Source organism: Seriola dumerili, unplaced genomic scaffold (genome assembly GCF_002260705.1).
Source record: "Seriola dumerili isolate Sdu_G_001 unplaced genomic scaffold, Sdu_1.0 BDQW01000019.1, whole genome shotgun sequence".
Taxonomy (NCBI): domain Eukaryota; kingdom Metazoa; phylum Chordata; class Actinopteri; order Carangiformes; family Carangidae; genus Seriola; species Seriola dumerili.
Genome location: NW_019174274.1, coordinates 835,229 through 853,419, shown reverse-complemented (window position 1 = coordinate 853,419; position 18,191 = coordinate 835,229). Strand labels below are relative to the sequence as shown.

General features: G+C 41.1%; 1 protein-coding gene across 1 annotated transcript; it reads right to left on the bottom strand.

The window, feature by feature from the left end:
• Positions 1 to 1,954: 1,954 nt before the first annotated feature.
• LOC111233654 (sodium/potassium-transporting ATPase subunit alpha-1) lies at positions 1,955 to 17,631 on the bottom strand. Its single transcript, XM_022761526.1, has 23 exons — positions 17,442 to 17,631; positions 17,020 to 17,133; positions 13,224 to 13,283; positions 11,789 to 11,890; positions 11,575 to 11,676; positions 11,376 to 11,489; positions 10,995 to 11,129; positions 10,678 to 10,795; positions 10,277 to 10,545; positions 9,876 to 10,184; positions 8,768 to 8,902; positions 8,346 to 8,538; positions 8,061 to 8,236; positions 7,799 to 7,935; positions 6,994 to 7,144; positions 6,723 to 6,891; positions 6,455 to 6,609; positions 6,152 to 6,275; positions 5,681 to 5,826; positions 5,430 to 5,560; positions 5,086 to 5,187; positions 3,664 to 3,755; positions 1,955 to 2,156 (listed from the first exon to the last, which is right to left on the bottom strand). Exons 1-23 carry the CDS (start codon positions 17,451 to 17,453, stop codon positions 2,128 to 2,130), a joined length of 3,075 nt encoding a protein of 1,024 aa, XP_022617247.1. The 5' UTR covers positions 17,454 to 17,631; the 3' UTR covers positions 1,955 to 2,127.
• Positions 17,632 to 18,191: the final 560 nt, after the last annotated feature.

Below are 18,191 nucleotides of genomic sequence, written 5' to 3'. Positions count from 1 at the left end.
GTATCGCTCACTGTCTGCCTGCCTGTATATTCTAATAGACCTTATCAGTTGGCCTGGAGAGCACTCTGCACCGAGTGACAGGATAAACCTGAGATAGATCAAACAGCAATGGGAAGATTTCACCGCGAGGCTTCAGCGAAGAGTTCATTTTTTACGCACGCACACACACACACACACACACACACATGCTCCTTGCTTTGTTTGTCTAGCCCTCCTTTCTTATATCTATTTAGGTTTACATAACCTACTTCTTAAATTAGAATAAATCAGGAGTAAACAAACAAAACCACAGGTGGACTTCATTCACAGATGGACACACAGCAGCAAGCCCTGGAGTTGTGGAGGAGTACGTGTGCATGTGTTCATACATGTACATGTGTAGGTGCATCTACACGTACAGTCAGTATACTGTATTTTTGTTTTGGTGAGTGTATTCACATCCATGTATGTGTGATCAGTGGAGCACACGTGTTGCCAGTGTTGCTCTATAAATAGCCTAGATTTTATTTAGATGTTGAAGAGAGAGAGAGAGAGAGAGAGAGAGAGAGAGAGAGAGGGCTCTCAAATGAGTTGCCATAGCAACAGGCACGTTCAGGGGCCCTGCTTGTGAACGAAGGATGAAGGCATGATAATGTTAGTCTCTGTCTGCTGCCTCTCTCTCTCTCTCTCTCTCTCTCTCTCTCTCTCTTCCCTCTCGAGTCATCTCATCTCAATTGCTTTATCGACATGACAGCTCGTCAGAAAAATATTACTGAAGAAGCAAAGAAACAACAGTTTATGCATCCAATCCATAATAAGATGATTAATTACATCTTGAAAATGTGCTCTATATCACGCCAATGTTTGTTGTTCTCCTGCTCCGACTCTTCCTTCTTCTTTATCATATCGATTCACTTTTCTCACCATCCGTCAACCCCATTCTTTCTCCCTCCCTCTTTCTTTCCTTTTCTTCCTACTTTGTCTACATCCCTCCATCCTTTTGTTTGGTGACTTGCAGTCTGTCTTACGCTAGCTCCCTCTGCTGTGAAGTTGGAAGGAGAAAAACCTGATTGGTTGGTTCATTCAGCCTCAATTTGGCAGCATGCACTGTTCTGACAAAAGAAAACCCACACTTCCTGGTACTATTCTGCTGTTCTAGTATTTCCTAAGTGTGTGTGAAACTGGCCATCTGCGACCAGGTTGGCATGATGATGGGATACCATGTACACACAGACACACACACACATTAAGAGGGATTGGGGTAGAAGGGGGCATTCATAATGACCAGGGTAAACACAAAGTAGATAGCACTAGAGTGGTCTCAGTTAATTTTCACTCAGGGCCTCTTTGCATTAGCGGTCAACAGAGCAATCCATCGCAAACACCAATGTGGCAGACTGGCTCTTGAGATAATGGACACACACACACAGACACACATTGATCTGACATGCTTGTCCCTAATAGCTGGCGGGTAAAGATAAAATTCTCGCAAAATAAGGTTAAAAAAAAAATCCAATGTAGCACCAGATAACGCTGGCATGATTGGTTTATTAACTGATTTGTCAATCAAGAGAAAATTAACAGACTTTCATTCTGATGATTAGTTATTTACTTTGATCACACATCGCAAATCTAACACAACAATTTGATTTAATTTTCTGTTTTTGATATACTAGAAGTGAGAAAGGTTTGATGGATATGGGAGCTGTTGGTTTTGTATGTGATGGTTTTAAATTCTGCAGTTCAGTCACTACTAATTTAATTTACATAGTGAAAGTAATTCTTTCTCTCTTTATCTGACAGCAGAGCTGTTGAGGTAGATAATCCCACTGCATGGGTCACCGGACCTGACTCACTGGTACGTATCTACTGAACCTTCAAACAACATCCAGTGAAATACTGTTTTCACCCCCCATGTGTCAGAGAGATAAACAAGAAAAGTGTGTGCAAAAAGAAACAAAATGTCCAAGCAGCATTAGTGTACAATGGTACAGAAATGTTTTATTGTGAATGACATATACATCAAGATATTCTTAATTTATCCATGTTTTGTGTTTTTGGGGTCTGACTATGTCAGACAGATATGTAACATGGCAGTAAATAACAATGAAACACTGACTGCTCCCTCCGTGAATGTGCTGTGTTGACTCAGTAGTATGTCTCCTGTTCAACCCAACCTAGAAACCAAAGGAGACAGGATTAAGGTCAGAGTTTTGGGATGTTTATTAGCGGTCAAATTTATAAAAGGTTAGAAAGGGTATAGGAGGTGGATCTAAAAATGTTGAGGCCTTTAACTTTGCAGTCAGGCTGCATGATGAAATTATCCCTCATGTTGCCTGACAGCAAATCCAAAAAATTAGACCGGACTGGAGAGCCTGAGCAAGTAACTTCCTTAATTTAGAGCAAATGCCGCCATGACTTTCTTCATAACATCATTAAGAGATTTGTCCTGCAGGGACAAGCAGGTTTTGGCATTTTTGTCTCACAGTTGCTCTATATCATTAGATGTATACATAATCGAATAAAACTGTATTAGAAGTCAGTGTGGTTCCAATGTGCTGATGCTTTCCCCACTGAGCCCAAAGCTACATTTTATTTTCAGGCTTCAACACAGAGGATATTTGTGTTTCACAGCAGTAAAAAAAATAGCTGGGCTGGAATCATGGTTTCCACTTTTAAAACCCAGGGTTGAAAATAATCTGGAAGAGAGTTAGCTTTGGGCCATGCTCACAGAGGAAAAATATCACTTTCTTAGATTTCTTTTTAACTAAAAAAATGTCTAAATCTGTTTACATGTTATTTTTTATTCATCCGCTTTTCTATTTCTTCCAGAAGTTGTTTGAAAATGTCACTTTAACTTGTTTTTTTGTGTCTGATTGTAACACATTATTCACCACGGATGAGCAATGAGATGTTCACTGATCTGTGCTGTGGGGCTCAGATGAAGCGCACACACACTCTGTCACACACACACACACACACACACGCATACACAAACATTAAGGTATCAGAGCCAGCGCTGCATGCAGGTTCTGCTCAGCTCTGTGGATGGAATGAGGCATTAACAATGGGCAGGGTTTGAGGGTTCAAATCCCACTGCCCCCTGTTATCTGCCATAGTTCACTGGTGTGTGTGGAGACGCGGTTGTGGCAGTGGCAACAGAAAAAATGCACCAGACACAAAAATAGACACAGGGGGACTTACAGTGCTCATGCTAAACACATGTACACCTGTGTTTTATCCTGTGCATTCAATAAGCTACCACAGCTATTGCTCTGTCTTAAGCATCATACAGTGTGTCATAGTTTGTATACATTTTCTTTCTATCGCAACATTATTTTAATACTTCTATATCTCTCTGCTGAGGTCATGTTTTCTATCTCACATGTCTGTCTAAACTATACAACATTTTCAGTGTAATTTGGTGGACGGTTTGGCTAATAAAGTATCGTTTTCTTATAATTATTACAAAAATACACTTTCATTTTCAGTATTGAAGTAAAACATCTGGTGTCATGGCAACACTAATTAAGTGTTTACCAGTGTTTTCAGAATTAATTGTCACCATCCTGATAAAACCATGTCAACTTTCCATGAGCAAAGAAAAAAAGACATCCTTGTTTTCAACTTTGAGACAAAAGAAATGCATCATACAAAAGTAAAAACAGTCAGAAAAGGTCTTACCGCCTGGGTTGCGTCTGAGTATATATCTTCTGGCTTCATCATACAGGAAGATGAGGAGGGAGTAGGGGAAGGCACAGAACCACCAACATGGCCTAAAGTATGGAGGGACAGACAGACATGTGACAAAAAATATAAGAGCACTCCTCCAGGCCTGTTTGAGAGACTTTAATGCCATTATGTTTGGCTGAAATTTCACATATGAAAAGCTTCAGGGGTGAGCATTAGGCTTTTGAGACCGACCTACTAGAATTAATTCAGAAGCTTGTTGTAAGCAAAATGAGGCCGAGCATGTTTGATATGTTTAATGTGAGGATTCTGGGCTGAGGATGTATTCTCCTCATCTCTTTGAGTGTCCTCTCTGCTGACAACAATGAAACTGATAATACTGATAATGCACTGCTCGAAATGTCATGACAGATACAGCCATTTTGAAAAATCTTCAAACTGCTACAATATGGTTAAAAATGTAGAAAGAGAATCTAGAATCTAAAAAGAGTCTTAAAAGGAAAGGAAACAATAACAGTACCATTAAGTGATTGATTTAGCCTGTAAATGCTGTCATATTCTGCAAATGTTGGATTTTCCATTGCAATAAGTACCTTTCCAAGTCACATCTAATTACATAGTGAGAGAGAGAACCTCAGAGGTAAAGACAGAAATAAAAAAGATAGAAGAACACAAACACAGAAGGCAGACGAGACAGAAATAGGGACAGGAGGACAAAGTCTGGGAGGATACGCAGACTCAGACAGAGGGAAAGAGAAGCCTAGGTTAGTCAAACATCAGCAGTCACCTAAGAAACAGGTGAGTGGGTGGGTGAGGAAGGAGAGAAAGACAAGTAGAGGAGACTAAAGCATTGGGACCAAATGAAAAGATGGTGAGGAGGAGAGCAGAAGCAGGAGAAGCGGAAGATGACAACAAGGAGACGAGCTGAGTGTGAAACTCCTGAGCTAATGAGCTGAACGAGTCTTTACTGCTTCCTCTATTTCTCTGTTGAAAAGAGTCTCATTAGTTCTGTAACTCTTCTGCCCCTGAAGTGGGAATTACCAGTGACACTAGATAATATCCAACTTTTTCAATAAGAAAATAAGACTATAACAGCACCACTCAAACTTCATCATCAGGGGAGTTAAACAGTGTCACAGCACTGGCTGCACTGACTGATTGACGACTGATCTCTGGGAAATGCAGTGAATATTGGTGAATTGACAACATAAATAGGATTTCACAGATTACTAATTTAAACTTCATACTTGTATACTGTGCTGATAAATTCCCATGTATATATGAACAGAAACCAGATATTCAGAGGAGATGCAGAGAAAACCTTCAGCGAAAGCCAACATGTGCATTTACAGTAGCTCAAAGATAGTTCTGTAATTACAGAAGGTAGTGGATGTAAAATCATGGCTGGACACTCACTTGAGGGGGTACATTCTTAGGGCAACGTCCATGCCCGGGCAGTATGACAGGAAAGCAGCCAGAGCTGTCTCCTCAAATAGACCAAAGATGAGGATGCGGTTCCTGTGGAAGTGAAGAACAAGTTAATTAATATCTGTTACTTTTATTAGCTTGAGAATGTTCTTCTTCACTGTGATTAATGCTGTAATGACCACTTTTAAACCAGTAAATATTCCCCTCAGAAATATCTGGAGCCACAAAATAACCATAATTATACTTTAAAATATCCCACTTAGATGTTTTGGTATTTGATTCTCTTTATACAGATATATACTCTGAGGTTATATATTTCCAAGTGCACATACTTCATTCCTTGCTGAATGATGGAGTTCCTCCTGGTCTTACAGATGATCAGATCGGCCCACTGGACGACCACAATACTGGCGAAGAAAGCTGTGTGGCAGGTGAACTCTACGATCTTTCTGCGCTCGTATGTCTGGGAGATAGAAAATGAAAACAACTTAGCACTTCTTCTCTTCTCTTGAATTTTAAAAGAACCATTAATTTTTGCTTATAAGAACTACTGCTCATGATTCAAAACATTGGTATTACTGACCCACTGCTGTCCGTAGCTGTCTTCCAGGTCATTTACATATTTGTCATCCCAATGGACTCTGATCCCCAGCAGGTCCATGGGGAGGAAGCCATTTTCAGCCAGGATCACAAAGTACGTGAAGAACCCAGCTGTGGCTTGCATCATACCTAACAGAGGACAAGAGAAAGTTTAATTTTAGAACGTTTTTTATTAGACACAGCATTGTGCTTCCATAAATTCAAATTAGAGCCAAATAATGCCAATCACTTCTACCCTTACATATCAGTCACAATGAAGGAGACGTTATGTTTCGTTTCCCAATACCAACAACAACCAACACTGACAAAGTTTGAGGTGAGAACTTATTACATATTATTAATATAGGATACTGTTCACGCTATAATACACAGCTTCTCGCACTTTGTCGTACAGCAAAGATAATGGATGGATAAATCACTGATTTATTAACTGAATATCGTGAGGTGTACTTACCGATCTGTCCGTAGGCTATGCTGATGAGCCTCTCGTTCACCAGTTTGTCTGTTTTGGGGTTTCTGGGCTGCCTCTTCATGATGTCGCTCTCAGCTGCTTCATAAGCCAGGGAGATGGCGGGGACCTGGGAGACAACAAGTAATTATAAAGTAAGAAAATGGAAGTAAATGAAGTAAATAACATATGCAAATTCACATAATGTATCTTTATTTTATCACTTTGGTGGACAGGTTTGCTCCCATAATGACTTTTATGTTGTCAAGAAACAAGATAGTCTCTCATGCCCTCAGTCAAAGAGCTCACCATGTCAGTTCCCAGGTCGATACAGAGGATGGTGACGGTTCCCAGGGGCAGAGGGATGTTGGCGATGATGAAGAGGAGGAAGGGTGTGATCTCAGGGATGTTACTGGTCAGAGTGTAGGCGATGGACTTCTTCAAGTTGTCAAAGATCAGACGACCTGACAAAGTTATTTAGAAATTAATATTGTGAGAAAAATGCTAAAATCCATTTTGCTTGTTACAGTTTGCACTTCCCCATGTCTTCAGATATGAGTCTCGCCGTGGCTCTTACCTTCTTCCACTCCAGTAACGATGGAGGCGAAGTTGTCGTCCAGCAGGATCATGTCAGCAGCCTGCTTCGACACGTCAGATCCAGCAATCCCCATGGCAACGCCAATGTCGGCCTTCTTCAGAGCAGGAGAGTCGTTCACACCATCACCTGTCACAGCCACAATGGCACCCTAGAGAGGAAAAAAAAGTCATGTAAAAACTAAAATCTAGGACAACAGACATTTCTGAAAGCTTTTAATTCCAATTTGTGTCTGTGAAAATGTCTTACATACCTGTCTCTGGCAACCCTCCACAATAATCAGTTTCTGCTGAGGGGAGGTTCTGGCGAAGACGATTTCAGTGTGGTATTTCAGCACATCGTCGAGATGCTCCGCGGACATTTCTTTCAGCTCACCACCGTGGACAACACAGGCCTTGGCATCCCTGGAGAGGAAGGCACAGCAGCATTAGGACAACAGTTGTGATCCTACATCCTGTTTCTGAGAGTAAAACTAAGGATGCACAAAAAGAAAATCATGGGGAGTGGGTAAACAGGAAATACCAAACACTATCGGCCTTGGCACCCATTAAAAGAAAAATGAATGCACTGCCAGCAAACATTTAGAAGTGCTTCACTTCTTCAGGACCTGAAGAAACATTAGACCTTCACTGCAGACAGTGAATCATATTTTTTAATATCATATCAGAGGCATGGTAGAGTACAGTGTAATGTTGTAATGACAGCTGTCATTTCTCATCCGGGATGAGGAATCTGCCCAGGATGACAGTATTTTTTATATGTGGTGTTTGTGGGTTTACAGTCTGACTGTGATCTGAACAAACAGACTGAAACTTGCTGATGAAGGATTCGTAAAGTCGCCAGCACGGAGCCACATCTAGATTTATTTGTCTGCAGTGATAAAATGATTAAAGCCTTTTTGGCTGAGTGGATGGCAGGGCCAACTCTGATTTAATTTTGCACGTATTAGTACTGGCATTAGGCAAACATTGGCAACTATGCTACTTAAAAAGCCACATTTAGAAGGAAGAGGGAAGATGATTAAAACTAGTTGAATAAAGCTTGGTAAGAGCACTAACCTGGGGTTGACCTCTGAAACTGGAACATTCAAGCGGGCAGCAATGTCCTCAACAGTCTCGTTGCCTTCAGAGATGATACCCACACCCTTAGCAATAGCCTTGGCTGTGATTGGATGATCACCTGTGACCATGATAACCTGAGGGGGGAGGAGGTGAAACAAAACACTTGAGCTATAGATCTTTGTGTTGAGTTTTATAAATCATTGTCTTGCAGAAACTTGCAGACAACAAACACCGGACACCTGAAAAGACAGTTTCACACCTTGATTCCAGCGCTCCTGCATTTGCCGACAGCATCGGGCACGGCGGCACGAGGGGGGTCAATCATGGACATGAGGCCAATGAAGCACAGGTTCTCAGTGGGGAAGTTCACCTCGTCAGTGTCAAAAGCAAAGCCCTCTGGGAACTGGTCATCGGGCAGGTTGAAATGACAGAAACCTGAATAAGACAGGAAGAAAATGCTTGTCAGGAGTTCACAGATTCCTTTTTCTCCAACGACTAATTAAAGATACAAGGATATAGCTTTTAGTGTGGAGCTATGTTGTACCCAGTACTCTCTCTCCAAGTCCTCCCAGCTCAACATAGGCATTCTGGAAAGCGTCTTTCATCTCTTCATCCAGAGTCTGCTCTTTGCCCTGAATCATGATGGTGGAGCAGCGGTCCAAAATCCTCTCTGGGGCTCCTTTCATCACCAGCAGGTGCTTGGTCTCACCGGGAGTGGAGTTCCTGTGGATGGAAAGCTGTGGGACGAGAGGATGGTTGGATTTGAATGGTAAACAGTTATTTATATAAAGCAAAGCTCCATTTGAAAAAAAACTATCCAGGTATGGATTTTTTGTCATCAGTCAAAAACAGGTGAATGATGACAACCACTAGGGGGAGTACATCAACATTTCCCTCTTCAAATATCGTCTCACAATGCAAGGCTTGCCTGTTTTAACTGCGCTGGAAACTAAATGGATTGTTTACCTGGTATTTGTTGGTGGAGTTGAAGGGGATCTCAGCATTCTTGGGGTACTTGTCTCTCATGCCACCAACAGATCCACATACCAGCTCAATACACTTCAGCAAGGCAGCTTCTGAGGCGTCACCAGCTACATCTCTCTGTGGATTGAAAGAAAAGAGTTAAGAGTAGTCTGTTGTACATGACAGCCAATGTAACAAAGACAGGAAAATATTACATACACTTAGAGCCAAGATGAACCACTGACCCCTCCCACCAATTTATGCATTTCTACAGGAAGTGACATTATTTGAAAATAAGACCGCAGACACTGACAATAAGAGCTGTGTCGATATAAGACAACACTAACTACAAAAGATTATTGTTCATCTACATTCAGACTTTTACAATTACCGCCTCTGAGGCTTTATAAACATCACTCTCTATGAAGAAGAACACAGTAGGTAGATGATCTAGTTCATTTTGGATCAGCTTAAGTTTCAGTGATCCACTCCAGAAGAAAATACCACCATTCAACCAACAGTGGATACTTCATCCAATGAATTTTTAAAGAAATACTTGGGAAGCTATTTTGCAATAACAAGCTCACCCTGCCACATTTATTTTTTTCCCCGCTGTGCAGCTTCAAAAGAAATATACTTGCCAGTACTCATTAAGAAATAAATCAATGGGTCTGTCTGGCGACCTCTTGCTATAGCACCAGCTACATATTTCTGAAAAAGCCTTTAATTATGTTGAGTGCCTTTTATAAAGATTTGTAGTGCAGTTTGGCTGCATTTGCATTTTTCTGAATTCAAAAAGTTCCTTGCCAAGTCATAATGCCAAGACACCTCCCACACAGCCACTGCATTTCATGTTCCATCTAGCCCCAGTATCCAGTTCAACATAATGTTCTAAGAAAGGAAAATATTCCATGAGAAAACAACAGTAAATTCAGCTCTGTACTTGTTTATAGCCAGGACAAAGAGATACAGGTGTTACACCCAAAGCCAAATTAATTATTTAATCTTTTGTGCCGATCAGAAGAGATTAACTAGAGCACAACGTTTGGTGTTTGGTAACTGCAAGAGGTTAAAGGCAGACATACATACATGCATACAATAAGCTTTTTACCTTCAGGATGGGAACGTTGCCCTGCTCAGCCAGGAAGACGGCGCGGTTGCAAAGCCCGGCGATTCTGGCCAGGGCAGCCCAGGTGGGTGAGCTCCTGTCGAAGGAGGCCCCGCTCTGGTTCTCGGTGGTGTCGGCCTCGTGGATCTGGTTGTCAAACCACATGTGGGCCACGGTCATCCTGTTCTGGGTCAGGGTGCCGGTCTTGTCCGAGCAGATGGTGGAGGTGGAGCCCAGGGTCTCGACGGCTTCCAAGTTCTTCACCAGGCAGTTCTTCTTAGCCATACGCTTAGCAGTCAGAGTCAGACACACCTAGAGATGAGATTGCTTGGGTTAGTTAAGAGTTGAGTCATCTTTTGGATCAATAACTGGACATTTAATGCTCAAGAATCACCAGGACTCACAGTGACAGTAGCCAGGAGACCTTCTGGCACGTTGGCGACAATGATACCGATGAGGAAGATGACGGCCTCCAGCCACCCGTACCCAAGGATGAGTGAGAGGACGAAGAAGGAAACACCCAGGAAGACGGCCACACCAGTGATGATGTGGATGAAGTGCTCGATCTCAACAGCGATGGGAGTTTTGCCGCCCTCCAGACTGGAAGCCAGGGTGGCGATACGACCCATGACAGTGCGGTCTCCAGTGTTGATGACGACTCCCCTGGCAGTACCTGAGAGCAAGACATTTTTAAAGTTAGATGTTTGCAATTTTGAGCTTAACTTTGGACAAATTTCATCTAAATAATATTGTACATTCATTCATTTTGACACTGTGATTTCTGTGCCAACCACTAGTTGTTTACCTTCAACACAGTTGGTGGAGAAGAAAACAATGTTCCTGGTTTCCAGCGGGTTGTCGTTGGAGAAGTCTGGAGTACGAGTCTGGGGCTCTGATTCACCAGTCAGAGAGGAGTTATCCACCTGAAGGCAGAAAAATAAAACACAGAATGAAATACCAAAGATAAAGAAGAGAAGATGTTCTCTTGAGGACAAGATAAAAACAACAACTGGTATTGTAGCTCTTGAACAAAAATGGGAAGATAGAAAAATGACAGGAGTCTCACCACTCCTACATCAGACTGTCTGTCAGGTGACAACAAAACGTCTTTGAGGTACGGACCTTGCAGCCGTGAGCAGAGATGATTCTCAGATCGGCCGGGATCCTGTCTCCACCTTTCACCTCCACCAAATCTCCGACCACCACCTCCTCAGCGTTGATGCTCTTCTTCTCACCGTCTCGGAGGACCAGGGCTTGCTGTAAGAAAAAAGATGACATATGTCAGGGGCCATTTCTGAGCATATATAGAAGGAGCATAACCTTCTATATAGGTTTTGCTTTTATTCCGAGTGATAAATGAAGAATGTGTCATCAGTGCACTAACACTGATGGAGTAATACTGCTATATTTGCATATTTGGTGATTTATCTTAAATTTGATTTGAGCAACATGTTGAGCTACTGGAGACTATTAAAAAATGTATTTAACTGTAAATTAACTCACCTGTGGGACCAGGTTCTTGAAGGAGTCCATGATCTTGGAGCTCTTGGCCTCTTGGTAGTAGGAGAAACAACCAGTGATGATGACGACAGCAGAAAGCACGACACCCAGGTACAACTACAGGAAGGGAGAAACAATTGCTGGTTAGTTTGTCTGCAGAGCTATTAACTCTAAAATTTACATACAAACAAAACCTCCTTACGTTATCGTTGGCAGGTTCGTCTTCTGAGGCAGCCTGGATACCGTAAGCAAGGAAACAGAGGATGGCACCGATCCACAGCAGCATGGAGAAACCGCCAAACAGCTGGAAACAAGGTAAAATAACCTTCAAGTTTCAAGACTTTGCTGGTTTGACTGGCTACAATGAATGAATTTGCATCCCCAAAAATTTAAATATGCGAAGAAGTGGCTTCTACCTGTTTGCAGAACTTGACCCACTCAGGCGTGGTGGGAGGAGGGGTGAGGGCGTTCGGGCCATCTCGGGCCAGGATCTCTTTTGCTCTGGAGGCGGAAAGACCCTAAAAAGAGACACATATAAAAAAAGGAAAAGGTTTAACTGTATTGGCTAAAAGCACATGCAGATTGACAGAAAAAGAGAGATAGAAGAGGCAACAGTGCTGTCTTGCCTGGAGCAAAACAGTGTACACCGTGTGAAAACCTGATAGTCCAGTTTTCTTCCTTGCTTCTCTAAAGATGTCTTCAGAAGCTACTGGAGGGAAACACGATGAAGGATAAAGCCACGTTTCCTGCTCAGCTATTTCATGTGGTGAACAGGTACACCACTACAACCTAAGGATTTAAGTTTGGTTGGAAGAAAACCAAAAGATACCACCTCCAGAGGAAGAAGGATCCCAGTAACCTTATAATTACAGCCTCCTCTTTTCATCTTACATTCATTTTATCCTGTGTAATTATACGGTAGAAATAAAGCTAGTGGTAAACCACAGCTTGTGATATGAAAAGAGTGATAATAATAAACAATGATGATAGGACAATCAGGTTGTTTCTCTCTTATCAATGGGCAGTGCGTACTTCAACAAGGTCAAGGTCACATTTTCTTCCACAGCAAAAAAAAAAAAAAAAAATTAAGAGTAAAGTCTCTTTGGACAGATACCAGAAGTGAAAAGCTGCATTTTTTTCTTGTCGGTGGAGCCAATAAGATGGTGTTTCCTGCATGAATCAAGTCTTTGTTTTGGGGCAAACTCAGACAGATCAGATTTCAGCTGATAATCACCATCAGTCAAGCATTTGGCCACTGTGGGGTTGTATTGTGTTGTGTAATGGGATTCTGTGTGTCCTTAGCTTGATGAAAAACCGAGAGGAGAACATTTTGTGCAGCAGCTGAGTTCCCTCCATTCTGTACAGTTTGACATGTTTTTTGAAATATCTTGTCAGTAGGATTTCTGCTGCCATCTCAACACAGCGGAGATAAACTGACAAACGTACGAGACATTGTTTCTGGCAAAAACTGTTGCTTTTCAATGTTATAAATGTTACTTTCTTCCACATTGAGACAGAAAAGAGATAGAGTTTCACTAGGTTCCACTCAAGACTAGAGAAAATATGTTATTTGTAATTTGGTAAACTGACCCTTTACAAGTTTTACATGCTGCTAAATCTTCTGAGATAAATACCAGACAAAATGTCCACAAGTGTGAAGTATATCTCTGCAGTTTTGTGCTTGTGACCTCACTTTGTCCTGCAGGATCAGACCTGGCCTTTCAGTTTTATCTGCCTCTGTGAAACTATCACCAGCAGCTTGTACAACAACTCCAGTGAGTAACTATCACTCCGATAGGCTCACACACCCATTAAAGAATAAACACACACACACACACATTCAGTGCTCACCCTGCTTAGGTCAGTCCCATATTTCCTGTGAAGTTCATCCAAGGTTAACTTGTGATCATCCTATGGAGAGAGAGAGAGAGAGAGAGAGAGAGAGAGAGAGAGAGAGAGAGAGAGACAGAGAATGAGAGACATTGCATAAAACAAACCAAAATCCCTGTCGTTTTAAAACTGCAGATATTATCTCTTTTGAGGATTAAAAAATGTCCTGTCATGTCCTCCAGAGGGACACTGGGAACATAAAGATGACAAGGTAAAGTCGTCTATCCGATCAGGATTATGGATGCATGCTGGTCCATACAGCGTGACTTTAAGATTAGTCAAAGCAGACATTCGAGTAAAACTAGAGTCTACTGATGATTGAGAACTCGCAGCTAAACACAACATGAGCTCTGTTACGTATAGTCTCATCCACACAGTCAGTTTGCTGTGAGCAAACAGTCCATCCAGCCCAATCAATGTCACCCAACTGATATACTGCTGTTTGCTCCCGAGTGTATTGCTCATGTGTTTGACGTTTTGGTGGAGCTCACCCGGAGTGGAGCTCACTCCTTTAGATGCATCAACATCAACACAATGAATTTCATTATGTTTATCTGCTCAAGTGTTTATATTTTTAAAAAGAAATGGGTGAAAATGCAAATAAAAGTGGATCTGCCAATGAACAACGAGAAAAGCTGACAAATCCATGTGCCTACACGGTGCTTTTTGAATAACGCCTACGGCGAGTGAATGAATAGAGATTCTTTCAATATAATTTGGATGGGCTGCAATAATATCTGACTCCCACCTTTCATTTTTTATACTGTGGAACAACAAAGTATTGTCATCTTTACAGAAACTGCCATTGAGTGAAACATCCCAAGTAAAGATGCCCACACTGGATTCTGTGATATATTAATCTCAAATATGTGACAAACTCTTGTTGTGACTGAAATAGTACTGACTACACCACTGAAGGAATAATAATCTCATTTTAGTGTCCATTTCAGTATGGTGTTAATATTTGTTGTTCTGTTTCATGAAATAGAAGTTATGCAGCTTACTACAAACTGAAAAAATGCAATGTGTCATTATATACATGGGAACTGTGTCATGTTGTAATCATCTGCAGAATGGAAAATATCTGTGATTATCTTTTGATCTTATGATTTTACGTTGGCCTGTCTGATGAATAACATGTTTATTTGTTTAAAGCTACCATTTTATGATCTGTAGTAAAATCAACCCATCAAGTTTCCTATAAGCTTGGGTCTTAGCTAATTTAGAATGACTGAATGATTGACGAATGAGTGAATAAACGAATGAGGCTTTAGTGTTCCAATACATTATGTAAAAACAAGTTCTCTCTGACCTTATTAAAGTTTCATGTCCCAATCACCCACTGCCTGGAGTACATATATATATATATATAAATACCGTATGAAATTATACATTTGCATAATATCCATTTGACCACTGAAAATGTGAAGTCCTCAGCTTTTAATGGTTGAAGTGAGTCCTTTCACATTTATATGCACTCTTCAGAGTCAGTGTAGAAACTGGTGTGACTGCATGGCTCTGTCAGTCCTGCCACAGTTTTACATTATAATAAGCAGGCATAGTGCTCCATAGCAAATGTGCCATGCATAATGTGTTATCACATGCTCCAAACTACTGTTGCTTATTTTAACTGTTAGTCAGCAGTTCTTTTGAAGCCTGTAGAGGAAATTTCTTCGCTGGCTTTGATTCTCCGCCTCACAAACACACGCATTTGGATCGAGTTTGGATGGCCAGCCACACACAAACTCATTTCTTCAACTAGTTTAATCTAGTTTAAGAAATAAATTCTGGACACCGATCGATTACATTAAACAGGATTCTATATTTAGCTTTTTCTGTTGGTCACATTTTAGCAAATCACCGGCTGCTTCTTGTTGCTATGGAAATAGTTTCTATTGTCTTAAACTGGACTTTGGTGCCTCACTTAATTGTATGATGATACAAGTATGCTGGTGCACTAATCATTAACATGTCAGCTTCATGGGCTCCTTATGACCCACCAACTGCTGCCCAATAGACTATTATTCTTTAACCACAGTTCAAATCTGAAACCTGTGAATTATCAATATATGATGTTGCCCTTCTTGTGCTCCCAAAGTCAAACTTTTTTTTAAACTAAAAGCCTTTCTCAAGATGTACAAATACACTTACAAAAGCAGGGGGGCACATTAGAGACAGTGCCTGCTGTTAATTGCAGACAATGATATGCTAAGTTGGGGAGGTTATGGCAGACAGGCGATACGGTTGCTATGGCATTGATATGTCCTTCAGCTGCGGCAGGACTTTGAGATCTAGTTAGGTCCTATGAAGGGTAATAATCATTAATATGTCACCTAGATGGGAGTTTTATTACCTAATAACCTGCAGCACTCTGTGACCTACTGGATGACATTGTGCAGAGACTCTTGCAGTTATTAAATAACTACTTATAAAAATGGCAACAAGACATGACATTCATAATCTATTGTAATTGTAGTTTTTTTTTTAAAGTTTTTTTAAAAGGTACACACAGCACATCTGCAATAAACTAACAGCATCCATCTATACTTAATGACCTTGTGAAAGTCAAACATCTAGAGTACATCATAGAGCAAAAATGACAGAAAATTGTAATAATTATTTTGATATTATTGAATCATTAGTTGGATATTTTAAAACGGCATCTTTACTGATATCTTATTAGTGCTTTGAGATGAACATGAGACCTGAATCTGCCTCCTTGTTAACTGACCTTGTCAAGGACACAATCCTACCAAGGTTTAAAGGCGCTCTGTCTTTTAACGAGACATTTTAAAGGTAGCTTGTGGACGAATACAGAATTGACAGAAGTTACAGCAAACTTCTCCCACAAGAAAGAACTTAACAACACTTAACAACTTAAACAAATGCATTTCTACCTATAAACTGCCTCTAGTGCACATTTAATTTAATTTAATTCATGAACAGTTTGTGGTGTGAAGTTATTCATCAGACCTTTTCCTTGAGTTGGGGATGAACAGAGAGCAAGTGCCCTGCTGACCTTGGGAAATGACCTCAGTCAGTTACAGATTCAGACTGAGAAAAAGCTGACACCAGTGGAAATTGGTCAACTACTAATCTACACGTGACGTTTCAATCCCACCTAAACCTCTTTGTATGCAACTTTACAACTCTATGCATCCAGAGCAGTTCAGTGCAGACTGTGGCTGGACATCAAATGCCCTACCAATTAAACTAATCATGATCTGAGTCTGAAAGTAAAACAGAAGCAGAATAATAGATGTTTACTAGCTGCAAAGAGGAACTAGTTCATATGTTTTGAGAAGCTTAACTCTGTAATGACAACAGAACGTCTCAGCGCTGAAACTCAATCTAGATAAGCATGATTTAGAAGTTAAGTATACCTGTGAACTCCTTAATAACATGTGACAGGACATGCAGTGGTGTAAGTAGCAATCTCTATGAAATACAGGGCAAACAGCTACACCTCATGTGACTAGTGCTGAGGTCTCAGCCGCTCTGTGTCATTGCTGTGACCAATGGCTGTGATTTACAGTGTCCAAAAGTATTAACATAGACTGAATAGGACTGTCATTAAGTATGAGGCAAGCAATGTGTATTGGTTGTAAAGTTGAAGCAGGTCTTATTATTTACCGCCTGTTCCTTTCAGTTAAACTCTTTACAAGTGGTTTAGAAGCAGTTTTTGAGTGTTTACATATAATACTAAAGTAAAGCTACTAAACAAACACACAGGTTTTATTTTTGTTTGTGTACTCACCAGGTCAACTTCTTTCTTCAGATCGTCCATATCCTTCTTGGGCCCTTTACCTTTCTTGCTTTTCTTTTCCCCGCCATCTGAGGTTGACGCCAGTTTGTACTCATCTTTCCCTCTCTGAATTGAAGAAAGTGAGACAAAATGAGTTCCTGAATAAGACTGAGCACAAGTGGAAAAATTGCCCTGAGACTTCCTCTTTTTGTCCAAAAATCTCCAATCCGACTAATTTGAAAAGCTCCCAAAATTCCAACAACCGTGCAGCAGATATTGAAACTAAAGGTACAAAGTACTTCAGGCTACCCACAACTGTCAAGTTTACTCAAGAACCTGTGACTACAACTCAGCTCAAAACTGGAAAAACATAATCTTAACCTGAGTCTAAAGAATTTACAGGCAAAAACATGTGACAAGGTTCCATTACTTACTCCCAGCCCCATGGTTGCAACACAAGTCTGAGCGCAGTCAATCCAATTGTCTTTTTAAATTGTAACTTTCCTACTCCGCCTCTCTCTCTCTCTCTCTCTCTCTCTCTCTCTCTCTCTCACACACACACACACTCTCTCTCTCTCAGCCCTGTTGCGTCCTGTGTCTTCCGCACTCCCCAGAGCAGAGAAGATAGGTTTCTTCACATTACCATACCTTTATACCCCCAGCTGGCTCACCTGCCTTGAGAGGAGGAGTTTGGGGGAGGGGAGGCAGGGTGGGGTGAAACTGGACAGGTGAGTGATAGTGTCGGTGAGGGAAAGGGGTGCACTGGGGGAGGGAGGTAATAGTAATGGTGGTGGATTATGGGAGAAAAGGGAGGGGTGAATCTTGCTCAACTTCCCGGTTTTGTTCTCACCGCTTCCCTTCTTTCACTCTTTACTCATTTACTCTCTTTGCTCAATCCATTGCTCTTTTTCCATTAATCTTAATTACAACCTCCCCTCGCAACAGGTAGGTGGTACAGACCCGAGAAACTCCAGTGAATCCTGGTGCATGTGCATATTTTCTCTGTCTGTATGTGCTTCGTTTACAGTGCAAACAGGGATGAATGAAAAAAAAAAAAGGAAACGTAGTGGAAGAGAGAATGAGAGACAGGCAGAGATAAAACCAGAGCTAGAAAGGTGAAAGTCCAGTTTTGCGAGTGACTTATTGCTCGGAGCTAAACGATCAATTTGAATAACAAAGACTGA

What these genes read in the sequence shown, in the direction of transcription:
- LOC111233654 (XM_022761526.1), bottom strand. An exon ending in ACTTGGAGAGAGAGTACTGG is followed by an intron (nt 8,237 to 8,345) that starts GTACAACATAGC and finishes TGTCTTATTCAG; the next exon opens with GTTTCTGTCATTTCAACCTG. An exon ending in ATCATTCAGCAAGGAATGAA is followed by an intron (nt 5,188 to 5,429) that starts GTATGTGCACTT and finishes TCACTTCCACAG; the next exon opens with GAACCGCATCCTCATCTTTG.